At 43.8% G+C, this 15,556-nt stretch overlaps 1 protein-coding gene across 1 annotated transcript in view; it reads right to left on the bottom strand.

Moving 5' to 3' along the window:
• Window positions 1-8,648: 8,648 nt before the first annotated feature.
• Window positions 8,649-15,556, bottom strand: part of LOC126443015 (tyrosine-protein phosphatase corkscrew-like) — a 223,504-nt gene continuing 216,596 nt past the window's right edge. Inside the window, exon 16 of the mRNA XM_050090863.1 lies at window positions 8,649-13,452. Within this exon, the coding sequence (XP_049946820.1) occupies window positions 13,296-13,452 (157 nt within the window). The 3' untranslated portion in view covers window positions 8,649-13,295. The remainder of the gene's footprint in view (window positions 13,453-15,556) is intronic.

The following is a 15,556-nucleotide window of genomic DNA, read 5'->3' on the forward strand; positions in this document are numbered from 1 at the left end:
AACAGAACAACCTCAGTTACTGCAACAGGACCTCGTTTTGACCATTCGCCGGAAATGCGCGCAATGTTGTACGTCCCAAACTAAACAAGTACAACAGATCCTCAACACCCTATCATCTTTATTCTCTACCATCAAACAGTGAAAAGAAAATTACCAGCTATTAAAGCTCATCATATTTACAAGTCACGAAGGCACCAATGCGATCCACCTCCAGCGCATACAAACGGAATTGGAATTCACAATACTCCCCTCCCCCCCCCCCCCCCCCCCCCCCTCGAATAACTCAAGAGTGCGACCATCCAAGAAATCCTAACAGCTCGCCAAGTCCGACACCTCAGACTACAGATGCCCACATGAACAAGATCATATTACATATACTCACGCTGCAAGACCCCTTTAAAGTTTGATCACCCATACTCTAAGCGAATGAGAAGCTACCTCTGACCCTTGTTCAAACAGTGCTTTCTAACATACTTTTGCACACAGCCCAACATTTCGTCTTTCTGCTGCGACATCAAAGTCCCTGTCTGATTCTAAACGGACATTAACACGGACTGATGCACGGCCTCTCACAGGAAACTATACATTGCACCTTGTAAATCGTATTCTTACAATCGATAGCATAACACTGAATGATTTTAAATAAAGGACAGCCACAACACAAGGAAACTAGAAGAGCCTGGTGGTGTTGTGGCGACTTTCCAAACTACCCCTCGAAAGTGATTGACCACCTCTACATTTAAACTCGTATGTCGCAGTGACCGAATAGTTTATAACTCTGCGTTCCATTTCTAGTGATTGGTCATTTTTGCACACGGGTACGGGATCACAGTTTTCGGTGCTAGCAACCTCGGAAGTTGCGGTCCATCAACCAAAATTTGTTCCCCAATTCAAACAAGCACTGTCAGTCGATCATTATGTCGTACCCAATGCACGGATGGAGCGGATAAGACACCACCGATCTACCGTAATATTATCCATCACAGCTGATATCGCGAAAAATTTTACAATAAGTCCGACACTGGCCAATCGTGTGACAGCTTGTTTTCCTAATTTCAGTATCATAGCTAAGCCATACCTCCTCTACATTGCAAGTATCATTGCGAACATTCATAGATGACTGCTCAGCACGTCCATTCACACTTAATTCTCAAACACACAAAAACGATCCAATTATACCACACAATGCTATACATATTTCTAAGACATCGCGCAAAGTACTCGATCAATCTCTCTGCGTATGGCGGTCACAGAGTAATCTCGCCCTCTTACGTTAAAAGACCATCCTCACCTCGGCATTGACCAACCTACCCCTCAACATCGCTACCCAATTATTCCTCAACCGAGCAGACAAATACCGTCCTGTCAGACATACATCCTTCTCCCCGGTCACCCTACGCTGAGCTATCTCGACCCCAATCGTAAAACTTTTCCTTTCTGTGATACGAGCCCAATATAGCCCTGCGGACAAGTCTACTCCCCAATGATCACACCAGATCACGAGTCAGAAATAATACTATTATTCCATCAGGTCTATATAAAAATGATAGATAGTAGCACACAGTACATCCTACAAGCAAACAGATACACATAACAGCAGCGTCCAACACGTGAAAATTACAAGTCAATCCCGTCACCAACTCTGTAAGCACCCCATCTGTCGGGTAAGTGTGTACACAATTATTACAGCCCCCTCACAAATACCCACGCCTAAATCAATGTGCGTTTACAGCAATGTGTCAACTTTCATCAGACATGAGATGGAAGTCCTCTGGTGACAGACAGGTTCACCGTTAACGATTGCAAGTAGACAGTGCTTTAAACCACGTACCGAACACGTATCCGCATACGACTAGAACGCAGGCTATATCACGTGACTAAAGCATCCAAATAGAATACTGGAAAACAGAAATCTACCTTCAGCAACTTGTTCTCTAGAATAAATGAGCCAACGTTTGAATCGTACGTAGTTGCAGCTCTGTCTCAATCGATCATCCCGTACACCCTGTGTTAACATATAACACAGATGTGAGTAAGTTTAGACGTGAATGATTCTCTGTCCTCCTGAAAAGGATCAAATACACTATTCAACTCGCGTGTATCACTGCTACCTCAGTAGATATACACTATAATACGAACTCAACGAGAAAAAATTGACTGCCTTCCTTATTCCGCTCGCTTCGATGTCATCATTTTCCTGCATTTCTCTTGTTGCCGCATACTTGACTCCGTGTACAAATTCCCCCCTGCGAACCAGAAGATAAGCAAGTTCGTTCTCATTTTCACCGCACTTCGGTGTATATTAGGTTAGTTCATACGTATGCGCTAATCAATTTTCGCATTTCTTCCTATTTTATGTCGGAACCATCCATGCGATGGCGACATAACCTATCGTTCTGTGTTCTAAAATTGTTTGTAAATGTACCCCAGGTGCATCCAGGCACCTCCACATTCGGAGAGCGCTTGCTCTGTTTTGGTAATATTGTGCTACATAGAGAACTGAGTAAATGGTCTACATCTTTAAGATTACATAAGAATTTCAGTTTTAAAGCAAACATTTGTGATGATTTAGAACACGTGAGTACAAGACGTTAAATGTTAATCTATTTTCAGTGCCCTTGAAAATGAACGAATGCAAGAAAAGCAGAGTGAACATAATGATGATTACAGCTGTGGAAAGAAGTGTAATAAGAATGTGACTCGGAAACACATTAGCTTTAATTTATTTCAGAAGTGTAACTTAGTAACCTTTCGTTAAGTTTTGTTAAGCCACTGTGTGGAAGAAAACATTTATAGTTCGCGTTCAGACAGGAGAATGATATTTTAAGGAACTTAAGTTGAAATGTAGTTTTTAAACATCATTCATGTGAATACATTTGTGTATACGAAAGTGAAATTTAGTGCCATGTTAGCCTTTATTATACTTACACACTACAGAAAACCCTGAGGAAGCAAAAGATAGGAGAGTTATTAAGGCCGTTTTTGCGACTCGTACAACACCTCCACTTAAGCGAACAGATGACAAAATAACATCTACTTTGAAGACAACATTTGACTTTTCAGGCTATACAAGGTAAGTGCAAAGCAGCAGTGACCACCCGTGCAGCCGACATAGCAACGGACGTTGAGAAGAGAGATTTTACTGTCAATTATAATACTATGATCTTTATTTATGTTTTAGAGAAGAAATGATTTATATACACACATACATGATGTTTAACCTTCACTAAAGTAAAAGGAAGTTCATGGTTGATCTCTTGAGAGGAAATTTGGTACGTCATTATATAATACACATTATGAGAGAGACAATCTCTGCGAGATATATTTTCCATTTGTATAGGCGGTACCCACAAGAAGTGGAGATATCCAGGAAGTACTGAGCAGATACGCGATTTACTCATGCAAGGATTTGTTAAGGTATAATACACTTAGTCATATGAACAGTCAGAACACAAACAGAGAATCTGTCATGATGTTACACTACACAGACATGACGTACGGACACTTACATTTACCCATGATTTGGTAAATGGTAAGCACCTCCTTTCACACACCCCATGAAGGTGATGCAAACGTTATAATGTATTATGTTCTCCTTTTATGTAGTAGCTGTAGGATTTGGTAGTTTATAGGTAGTGAATAGTTTCTTCCATTCTATCTTTCTCCATTATCCTACCACCTCCTGCAGCTGGGTATTGTTTGTTTATGGAATGTAAGAGTATGTTGTGTGACAGTACCATAAATATTTCACATGCATATCTTGTAAATTTATATGTATTTGTATATGTGCTAAAACTTTGCATATTGTCAACATATTTTGAAATGTGAACACAAAATGTAAGCTTTTATAATTGATGATGTAAACATGCTGGGACACAGTGAACTTTGTTAAAATGTAAATATGGCAAAAAGGGTTGCAAACTGTGTTAAACTCTTATAAAGGACAAATTTTGTATTATTTGTGTAACTTATGGTGCATAAACCAAGTATCTGTTTGTAAACCGATATAAACTGCAATTTACTTAGACGATAATGAGGATTTTCACACGTTTGTTGGCGAGTGTAAACAACCTGATGAAACACCTACCTTTGTGAACATCGACGCCGTTGTTCCTGGCCGGCCTCCAGATGCTTTGGAGACAATAAACTCAGCACCTGTCGTAGGCGATGTGGAGGCTAAAAACTAAATCGACCACATATGCCCCGGGAACAATAGTCATGAAAACACAAAAGGACCTGGAGTGTTGTGTCGTAACAGAAGACATGGACTTTGCTTCAGATCACGCACACGTTCAGTCTTATGGTGTCTCCGGACTTAACACGCCATTTATGCTGGAATAACAACTTGTAATGAACACTATGTGAGAGTGAATACTGTTCAAGACTGTCATTTCACAGCGATTTTGAAACTACCGCACGCGAAATTCAGTGATGCTATTGCGCATACGCAAAGACTACATGCTGCCAGATATGCACTGGGAAACCAATGCACTGTCGAGCAGCTTGCTCAAACACACTCTTGTAAATATATGTATATTAATTTTGTAAAAAGGATCAAAACTGTAACAATTGTATTTAGTATATAGGTTTAGAAATTAAGTATTGACAAAGATTATCCCCTATGAATGCACGTGGCCTTTCCCATGAAAATATGTATATATTTACATTTAGGTATATCTATTATATTGTTTGCTAGCGTTCCACGCTAAATGTTTTAGCGTGACAGTCGAGGGGGCGATGTAGTAGGACTTTGAATTTCGCCGCGCTACACTCGTTCCCTCAGATATAAATTATACCGTTGCAGCTGTATGAGCGCTCGACGGCAGAGAAAATATTTATAAGAAAATGAAGGTACTAAAATTGTAACTCTTTTTGTTTTCTACCCGCTATTGTCTCTCGAGAGCGAAAGCTTAACTGCACTTATTCGTTAGTCGTGGTATGATTCAGACGTAAAAACTTGTTCGTTAGTCTTGGTCTGATTACGACGTAAAAACTTATTGATGTGCGGACATGTAGTATTGTGAAAGCTTGTATGAAATTTGGAGGATGGAAGCAGCAACGTAAAATACATTGCATTCAAGATCAAAATGGTTTTAATTTGTATACATACTAATTCCTGGAGGATGAAATTTACTGCAAGATTTTGGAGCAGCTACGACTTTTTCATGCAGAAATGAAGCACGAGATCGTTGGAGAACAAAACCTGAACGCCGCACGACAGAAGACATATTAACTTGGTAATCAATGTACTCTTATCTACGCCATTTCCTCCTGTTAATCACATTTTGTTATTCTCTGTTCTCTTTCAAATAATTTTTGTAGTGGAAATTGGTTTGACTTTTGCTCAGAAACGCCACAAGGACCACCCCAACAATAGCTTTTCCGAATGACGAAGTCCGATTCGCATTTCATTCTTTCCCTTTTTCACAGTCATTAACGATTTTAAAAACCCCTTTTTTATTCACCATTTCTTCCCACATTTTCAACCTTTTATTTTATTTTCTTCTCGTTTTCTTTTTTATTAACCACTAGAACGGTTCCATGTCACATTTACAATTATCGTAAACCGGAGGTCGACTTACATTAGAAAAGCTTCGTACGACATCGTGTGAAGTGGAATTTTCGAATGCCGCAATTCGTCACTGCGAGTGGGTGACCACAGTTGTAACTACTTTCCCAAGTGTCGTGGCCTAGTGTCATGGCTAGCACGTAAACCTGACACGTAAAATGGTAGGAAAATGAAACACATACAGCTGCCGTAATGCTTTCATTTATTGTGAACCTACCAGTTTCGGTGCTTCAATGCACCGTCATCAGACCCGAGTCGGTGCCGAAGGGGTTATCACGACGCGTCGGTGGCCGACAAACCGGTTTACGCGGACTACCTGTAACCGTGACAGTCTCTTCAATCGTCGACCGTGACAGTTCGTCATTGTACTGGTATTTTTATTTGTTCTTATTTTTCTTCCTATCATTCTTTTTCCGTTTTACACCTATCTGCCCGCATCTGCTCAATTGCAACCGAGGACCGCTCTTCGGTCGGTAACACGGCATCCGGGGTAGCCGTGTGAGGACCGTTGCGGGTAGCGAGAAATTACAGTTTCCTTTTAGCACCGTAGCTGAACTTTGTAACAAAGCTAATGCTGTTTTAGTTCCGGCACAGATCGTCGACTGCGGTTGTCTGCGACAAACTGCACATGGTGAGGGTGCGGTTAGCTCAGGACACGAGTTTGAATTCGGGGCTACAAAACAGACCGGCTGCCGCAGTGCAGTCGTCTGTCTACAGAGCACCTTGCACTTCTGACGTCCCTCGCGGCAGCCACTTGCGACATTCGATACTGCACTGCAGGACACAGTGGGAGCCTCCACAAAGCGACCCGTTCCCTTCGTGTGAGAGGTGGCAGGAGCCCCCTCTCAAATTTCTACGTTACTCTGAGTAATTCGATTTTCCTCTCTAATTGCATGCGGTGAAAAGTCGCTATTCCTTTACACGCGGACTTCCCACGCAGCGTCTCTCGTCACCCGGATGGTCAGGTGACAGGCGGGCACTGCTGAGCTCGAAAGGGTTAAGCCGACGGGTGTGAGGGAGTCGAGTGGATGCTTTCCAGATGCCGACATTGTCGTAAGAGCGGCGGCGACACGCCCACAGGGACCAGAAGGGGCGGCTGGGGTTACAGATTCCGTTACTTCGCAGAAACTTGGTGAAAACACTTTCTGGCGGCCTACCAGCGAGGCGTGGGAATGGCTTGTGTTCCCAGGCAGTCTTGGCGGACAAATTCCCGCATTTTCTGCAAAATCGGAACTGTGATTGTCTTGCTCAGGGCATAGCTCCGTGACGTAGCAAAATCGGCGCAGAAATTGGCGCCAAGAATCTCCATTGGTGGAATGGTAGTGCTTCGGCAATAGAGTGGAATTTTCCGTCGGTTTTCGAGTTGCCGATTGGAACGTTTAACCACGGCCACTGTCTCGTGGGGGCGGGAATGTTCTGTGTTCGGTTTGTACGGGTGCTCTTGTGGGGGGTCGGCTCTCGCCTTTCGGTGGCTGCGCTGGACAGCCTGCCTTCCGTTGGCTGTCTAATATTCATTTAACTGTAACTGTTTGACGAAGTTGCTGAAGTTTCGACTTCAACGTAACTTTCCGCGTACAGTTGGCAACTGAGCGTTCTGCGTACAAGCGGCCTACATTGTCCGTCTCGAGCAGTTTTGGCTGAAGTTGACTGACCGGAGTTACTGTGTGACTTCGCTCATTAAAATCACTCACTGTACCGTCAGTGATTGTGTAGCGAGCCTTCTCCGTCTCCCTCAGAGGCGCATTTAGTCTGGAAGATCCAGACCAGGACAATTTCTTTCGGCCTATACTCGCCACATTATCGTCACCACGGCGGGACGTCGAAGCAACCAGCCATCGCCTCCGGTACGCCAGATTGTGTCCTTGGAGTTAGGAAGACAGTTTGGTAATGTACGTCCGCAGCACCGGCAGATTAGGGAATTTTGCTCTGTGATAATCAGAGCTCAGTAGAGTGCGCCTGTTCCCGCCTTTTCTCACGTGGTTCTGTCTTGGGTGTTCACTGTCTGAGTTCTCACTACTGTAACAGCAATTAATGTTGGGTTGGCTGGGTGTTTCTCTTAAGATTTGAGTTGCAAGGAATTGGCTCCACATACCACTTGGTCATAAACATCACAAGCTAGTTTATGGACAACTTCACCTTCACAGCATTTATTTGAGTATCCAATTTGATGTATTGTAAATGTTTCATGTGTTTTGTTTATTATTTTGAGTTTAGTCATAATAAATGAAATTGTTATTTTGGACAGAACTTTCATTCTGTTAATTGGTAGAGCAACCTTTCCATTTCTCACTACATTAATGAAACTTTCCTTTATCTGATTAATTTCTATCCAATTAAATTATTGCAGGTGACAAACTCTTTTCTACTCGCAGGGTCGATTACAGTCAGCTCGTGTTTCTTCTTAATCCATGTGCAACAGCAAAAGTCAGAGTTACAAAAGGGGGTGGGGGGGCCTTAGAGCATCATTTATCTAAGAAGATTCTAGAAGAATTGAGTGTTAAATAGACTGCTAGCCCCGACACCTCGCACGTGTGTCTCCTATAAGAGAGAGGTAGCTGGCAGCTGACGTGGCAACACTGTAGTGGCAAGTGACAGATCTGACCTAATGAATAATTTTAATTGGACTACAACCATTTAAATCACATAATAGTCAAGAGGAGGAGGTTAGTGGAGATGAAAATCTATGATACTTTGGATGCATAGACCAACTCTGTAGAGCTAGAGTGGGAGGGGGAGAGACATGCAGTGGTGGAGAGTGGGAGGAAATGAAAATGAGGAAGGAACGAAGGAAGTAAGAGAGAGAGAGAGAGAGAGAGAGAGAGAGAGAGAGAGAGAGAGAGAGAGAGAGAGAGAATTTGCCTTTGGAAATTGAAAATCAAATGGCAGTTACCTCAGTACTGCTGCTTCAGGTAATGCCAAGCAACAGTTTGTGTGTCACCGCGTGCTCAGCACCGCTGGCTCGTCCCGTACCACTTGCAGTAGACTCGCTGCTCCACGATCTGCAGTGCCGTGTCAACCTGTCGTGGTAACGGCAGGGATAGGGGACGGGTGGTACGTGCAAACTGACTACACAGCTTCCTTTAGTTTCCACAGCTTTATTTATTAAGCACAAAAAAAGCGCAGCCGGCTGACAGCACACGCACTGCTCGGGCAGTGCCGTGAGGACGTCGGCCGCGTGCCGTAGGCAGGCGCCACACGACAGGAGAGGGGGGGTCGTACCCGACTCTGCACTGTCGCCACAGGTGAGGTCCGAGCGGCTCGGGACGAGACGGCCGTAAATCGAATCGACCGACACTGTGAGAAATGTGGAGGCTCTCTGCAGAGTCGACGAGGAAACGTGTGGAAAACGGCGGCGGGAAGGGACGGGACGACGGGACGCGTGTCGGACGTCGGGGATCCGTAGAGGGATCTGTAGAGGGCAAAAGCTGTAAGGGAAGCGGAGACTGGAAAGTATTCGACCGACAATTGACGACACGGGTAAGAGTTCTACTCTGGCGAGGGGCCCTTACGGACTATTTTCAGCGTACTCTTAAAAAGTCACTGCACGGGTGCGAGTTCCTAAAGCGGAACGGCGCAATTTCCCAAAATACTAGGAGCTGCCGAGGTTTCGAATTCGATTATTCCGAGTGTCGCGAAGTACAAAAATTTCCACAAACTCGGAGGCATTGCCCGTAGCCGGGTGTGTGGCAGTTGTCCTAGTGTTACAATCACGAGATAGCCGGTTCGTTCCTGCCGTGGGAAGATTTTTTTTGTTCCTCTTCTCCCGATTGCATTTATCATCAAACTGACACGTTAATTAACATATAATGAGGTAACTGTAATGTTTTAATGAAAGTGACATATTTTTAATTACTAGTTGTTTGAAAAAAGGAGTACTAAAATAAATATTTTTAATAACATATTTTTGTTTCGATTATCGTTTTTGTTTATCTATAACGTCTAGAAATCAGAAAGTATTATAATTTCTAGTTTATGTTTCCGACTCTTGTACAAAATTTTAATGCGTTACCAATAATTTTATCCACAAAATAGGATGTACGTCAATAATTATTAATTAACAGCTACATTTATTATGACCGTATTACACTATCAAAGGACTTTTACAAGTCACTCACAAAAGCGAGGATCACACTCTGACTTTTATGAAAGATACTTGACAGAAATCTTTTACATTCCAACATGAAATGAAGTCCCACGCTTCTTTACAGAGCGTAGGGGAACGATGCGGGAGACCCGCACCGCCTTACTAGGCAATGTCCTAATGGAGGTGGTTTGGCGTTGCCTTCCTCCGACCGTAATGGGGATGAACGATGATGATGAAGACGACACAACACCCAGTCATCTCGAGGCAGGAAAAATCCCTGACCCCACCGGGAATTGAACCCGGGACCCCGTGCTCGGGAAGTGAGAACGCTACCGCGAGACCACGAGGGCGGACACATTCCAATATACACCTTAATAAATATCGAAGTCAAACAAAAATAAAAAGTTTCGACTCACGTGGCGATCAAACCGACGACCTCGTGATAGGGAAACTAGAAAAACTACGTGCAGAGCTACAGGCAATTCCGTCAGGGAAGGTGAAATGTTTTCCACTTAATTGACTCTGAAAACTTCAAAGTCATTTATCTGAAGTGTTTTTGAGAATTGTGCTGTACTGCTTAAGTGAGGTGATGTCCAAAGTTGTACGAGTTTGAAGAAAATCTGAGAGGGCCAGTCTGTAAGGTACCCTGCAAAGTAGAGGGGTGGATACGGGAGGGGGAGACCGGGGCGCAGCAGGGGGTCGGGGAAGGCCGCTATGACACCGTGGTGTGGCCATCTGCCCGAAAAGGATTTTTGCTAAATCTCCGTCTGTCGTGCCTCCCACACGGAACGTGCTGGGAAAGTACAGAGAATATTCGCACAAACAGAGAGAGGTATGCGACCGCTTCTCTTTTCTCTCGTTCTACTCACCTGTGACGAACAAAACAGATCGGGTACGATCTCTCGTCCCTGTGGCAGATAACACGAATAAACGATAAACAAAAAGTTGCAACGTAACATCGTGACAATCAGACGTAATCTCTCCCGAGGCACGAACGGTTCTCTGTTGTCCCTGTGCGTTCACAATAAATAGCATCTTTGTCTCTCACAAACCTGTTTGTCCACAGCAAAATGTCACAGCCATCCTTTTTCCTAAAAAAGAAAAAAATTCCACTTCCACTGTCCAGTCTGACAATATTAGGCATCTCGAAACTGCTCGGCACTCGACGTGTGAGAAAGCTAACACACCCGATCTCAAAACACTTTTTCTCCCTGCAGTTTGACGTCTCTCGGCAAACCCGTTACGTTCGTGTCGCGTACGGTAGAGGCAGTTTTAGAAGACAGAGAAGAACACGCGGAAGAGAGAGAGAAGGGACGAGCGAGAACGGGGCTCGTGCAAACTGTCCGTCTGAGCTGTGAGATCTGAAGTGTGCCCTTGTTCTCACCGACCCCCGTACACTCCCTCTCTTCACACACTACATCTCACTCGAACCGATCCACATATCTCCTGTCGGCAGTACGAGGAAGCGGAGGACAGCGTATTCTCCTCGATACTACGATACTCGAGAGACCGAGTGTAAGTACTCGCAGTGGAAACTTCTGCCTCGAGTGTTGCCAAAAATTGGTAGCGACTTAAAATATAATGTGCGGAACGATTTCGTCCACGACATCTGTGTGAAACATTTAATTTTGTGTAGTGTGCGGAGAATTTACCAGTCTATGGAGAAGCCTGTCACAGTCATTTTGGTGGTCTGTGAAGTAGGTTTCAGTCAACACATTTCCAGTACAGGTATATAATTAAAAAATCACGTACCGACTCAAAAGTATGAAAGGGCCTATGTATGAGGTGTATATTTTAAGTATGTAACATTTTCAAATGTAGACACTTCAGCCGGCCACAAACGCTTTAACAGAAGCATTTGTCTGTGCTTATTTAAAATGTCTCAGTTAACTGCTGAAAGTCTCATAGTGTCTGAAGTCATTTATTCATTCATTCATTCATTCATTTCTGTGCAGAAGAGGCACAAAAACAGTCCCAATTTGTGAAAGCAGTCAAAATTCAATGATAAGTCAGTGAAGTTTATGGAAAAAAACACTGTCAGTGATTGAAAACTGAGAAAATTGATTCGAACATACTAATATTTGCATCTAAGTGCAAAGTGAGAGACCATCTGTCACAAGTGAAAAGAAAACAGACGCTTTGCAGTTCCGTCCGTATCCGAGGAGATACATCCAGCTCTGAGGAGAATTCTTTATTGAATTCCTACAGAAGCTTCACAGCAGTCTACGTTATGTTAGCGCAGGGCACTGAAAGTGACGAATGAGGTGCACTACCACATAGCACTGCATTTTCTCGAGTGATACACTAATGTAAGTAATGGATGTTGTCTGCACAGGTAAAAAAAATATGGGAGGCTCACAGTATACAATGTAGGTGCGAAATCACACTACAATGACAACGACATCAAAATGGCCATCTGCTGACGACTGTCAAATCGAGCAGCCGGTTCTTACGAGAATGGAACTCGGGTGTCAGTTATTCATTGTAATTAGAGGTTTGATACGGTTGGAAATGAGATGAAAATTGACAGAGGTATAAACAAAAAAAAACAAAAAAAAAAATGTTGTCGGTTAAGAAATATGTCTCACAAATTGAGGGCAAATTATTCTGGAAACTTAAACGTGCTGAAACCTTATAAACACAGGTCATTTCTTTTCAATGTTATCCCTCGTACTGGGCTTGTACGGGCAATTATTAAAGTTTCATACGCACATCAATTACAGCATTCGACATATAAAATCTTCCTCACTCGAGAGGAGTGGAGAGGGGGGGGGGGGGGATGGGCGCAAATAATGCGTTTCAAAAGTACAAATTTCCACATTCAAATTTTACACGAGAGCCACAGACAGGAGTAGGTTTCACAACAGTTCAGTTCCTCGTGTACGGCCAGAAGATGATGCTCACTGCTGCAAAGTGGGCAACAACTTACGCACAACGGATGTAATGCAATGAAACTAAAACCGGATCAGCTGGGATAGAGGTCAGAGAAGGAGCTATAACACGAAACGGTAACTGCCAACTGCTCAGACACGAGAGTTTCGACGGAGCCCGGAGGCGTACTCGGCGGTCAGACAAACTGCTCGCCACAAGCGGGAAGTGCCGCGTTTGAGCCTCGACCTGTTAATATTCTGCACTGTCACCACACATTCGATAATTTTTGTGGTCGAGTGCTACAAGTAAGGAGTTCATATAAAAGACGTACCACACTCGTGTGTGTGTGTTCTTCCACTGGTGAGTAAGAATACGTGTTGCAACAAAATGGTGACAACAGCCACTTGTAAAAAAAAAAAAAAGATTTACACTTCAGTCTCGTATCCTGGTCGATCCTTAACGTACGACATCAGGTCCGGACCTCTGTCGCAAACTGCACTCACTAGAACGTTCGCACTGCACGTGGGGAGCACCCCGTCACAGTGTCCAGTGCGGAGTCTGTACACAGAGGACGTCGCGGACGCACCCGTCCGAACACACGCCAGCCGGAGGCGGCGCGCCGCCCCCTCAGAGCCTCCAGTCCTCGGGCGGGGACAGTGGGGGCGGCGTCGGGGCCGCCAGTAGGGGCGCGAGGTCGCCCGCCGGGACGGCGATCCGCGGGGGCGGCGCGGCGTGGCGCCCCTCCCGCTGCTGCTGCTGCTGCCGGCGGTGTCACGTCTTGCGCGGAGGCGGCGGGGGCGGAGGGGCGAAGCTCGGCGGCGGCGGCCCGATGTGGTGCGTCGAGGACGGCCCCAGCGACGCCGCCGACAGCTTGCGGTCCTTGACCGCGACGTTCTCGTAGATCTGGCGCGGGAAGTCGTCGGGCGGCCTGTGACGGGCGAGTGAGTGAGTGAGTGAGGGGCAGTATTTCGGTGTGGCTCGACAGCTTATCCTAGGAGACGGACCGGGAAAAGGCGGAGCTCCGTCTGTAGCATTTGTAGATTTAGAGAAAGCTTTTGACAAAATCTGTTCGAGTACACTCTCTGATATTTTGGAAGTTGCAGAAATAAAACACAGGGAGTGGAAGGATATTTACAACTTGCACAGAAACCGGGCTGTAGTTATAAAAGTCAAAGTACTCGTAATTAAGGATCGCAGCAATCTGTCGTCCTTTTTCGTATTTTATTATGCAGATCTAGATTTCGGCCTGAAGCTAGCCACTGTCGATGCACTATTATTTTCGCTCAAAGTGTGCAAACAGCTGTCGATTGGTCTTCGACCGCAGTCCGTCGAGTAGTATTCGGAGTCTCAGCTTCTCAGTTTTGCACGCTGTGTTCAAAACCTGGCCATTACTTTTATTTCTGTTTTTCATTTATATACTCAAGTCTGTAGAAGATTACTAGACAAATGTTTTCCATTGTATGTTGATATAACTTTGTCCTTATCCATCTACTAGTTGTACGTCAGACTAATGGGGTGACGATAAGAAGAGGAAGAAGAAGAAGAAGAAGAAGAAGAAGGAGGAGGAGGAGGAGGAGGAGGAGAACGAGAAAATGATTTGAAATTGTTTTAGTGAAATTCTTTTAGTGTATCTTGCTTAGAAATCAATTGCGAAGGGCAAGCTTTTGGAAAAGTGATTCATTATGCTCGGTTTGCTGCGAATTTATTGCCAACACGCAAAATCTTCATCAGCGTTAATGAAGTTTCTTTCCCAAGTGAGATTCGTACAAAAAAATGTCACTGTGAGAAATCGCCTTTGTGCTACATTCGTGGTGGTCAGAATACCTGTGTTTTGAACACACACACACACACACACACACACACACCACACACACACACACTCTATAATGAATGTGTGACACTTATTGTGAAATCCAGTAGTAAATTTACAACAACAGAACACCCCCATATCTTGTAATTTGATAAGAAACATTTGTGTACTAACCTTCCACAGGCACGGGTAGATAAAGAAAAACAATAAAAGATGAAATAAACAGAAGCGGTAATCGGGTTCGTAACACAGGGCACAAAATCACAAAGCTGCAAAGCTAACTATCGCACCGCCATTTCCTCCGAGAGCATCACACTGTAAAAGGCAGACGAAGTACCTCGAAAATACTTCAAAAACTTTGACCGCCATTTCTCCAGAAACGGTAGAGTACTTACAGATAAGCCGAGTCACGTGACCACTTATTTTAACTCGTCTCGTCCTTTTCAGAATGTCTTTGCACTTTAGAGAATTTGGTGCTTGGTGTCTGACAGCAACTTTTTCTAAAGATGCACAAATAACCCCATAAAATATCATTTATTTAACGAAAGTCACCGGCACACGAGTGCACGGCACCTGTGTTACATAAACTGCGCGGCTTCTGATCCGAATCTCGTACTGTTTTATTTAAATTCTATGTTTATTATCAAATGAAAATGTTAATTAAGAAATACTGAACCACGGTTTTTAGTAAAAATACATCTTTTCATTTTTCTTTACTAATTGTACGAAAATGTGAGTATTCAGAATAAAGTAATATTTGGTAAGAAACTGCAAAACGGCAAACTAAAAATGAAATTTACAGTTTCTTTTTTTAAATTTCTAGAGACAAGAGTATTACTGATACGCATTATTATTTCATTTAATAATAATGCAATTCACATGTCTCTATCAGATTTCAATTTGTTTTCACGTGATAAGTAATTAAAAATAAACAGATTATTTCTTTATTAAAAATTATAATTCAGTATTCATTCATTAACTTTTCTATGTGGAAAAAAGATAGAGGGAATTTCAAAAGAAAAAAACCTCTCACATCCCTACAGGTGGTGGTATCGGGGAAAACTAGAAGTAGATTTCCTGTACCAATGTGCCTGAAAACGAATACCTGCCGAGGTACAGGCCTGCCCATATGTCACACAGTAGGCAGTACCACACGTGCTCGCCAAGCACCCTGACACGCCCTCCAGCTCTCGTTCACAGTGGAGACCTCTCTCTTTCCAAT

This window comes from Schistocerca serialis, unplaced genomic scaffold (assembly GCF_023864345.2).
Source record: "Schistocerca serialis cubense isolate TAMUIC-IGC-003099 unplaced genomic scaffold, iqSchSeri2.2 HiC_scaffold_1420, whole genome shotgun sequence".
Classification (NCBI taxonomy): Eukaryota; Metazoa; Arthropoda; class Insecta; order Orthoptera; family Acrididae; genus Schistocerca; species Schistocerca serialis.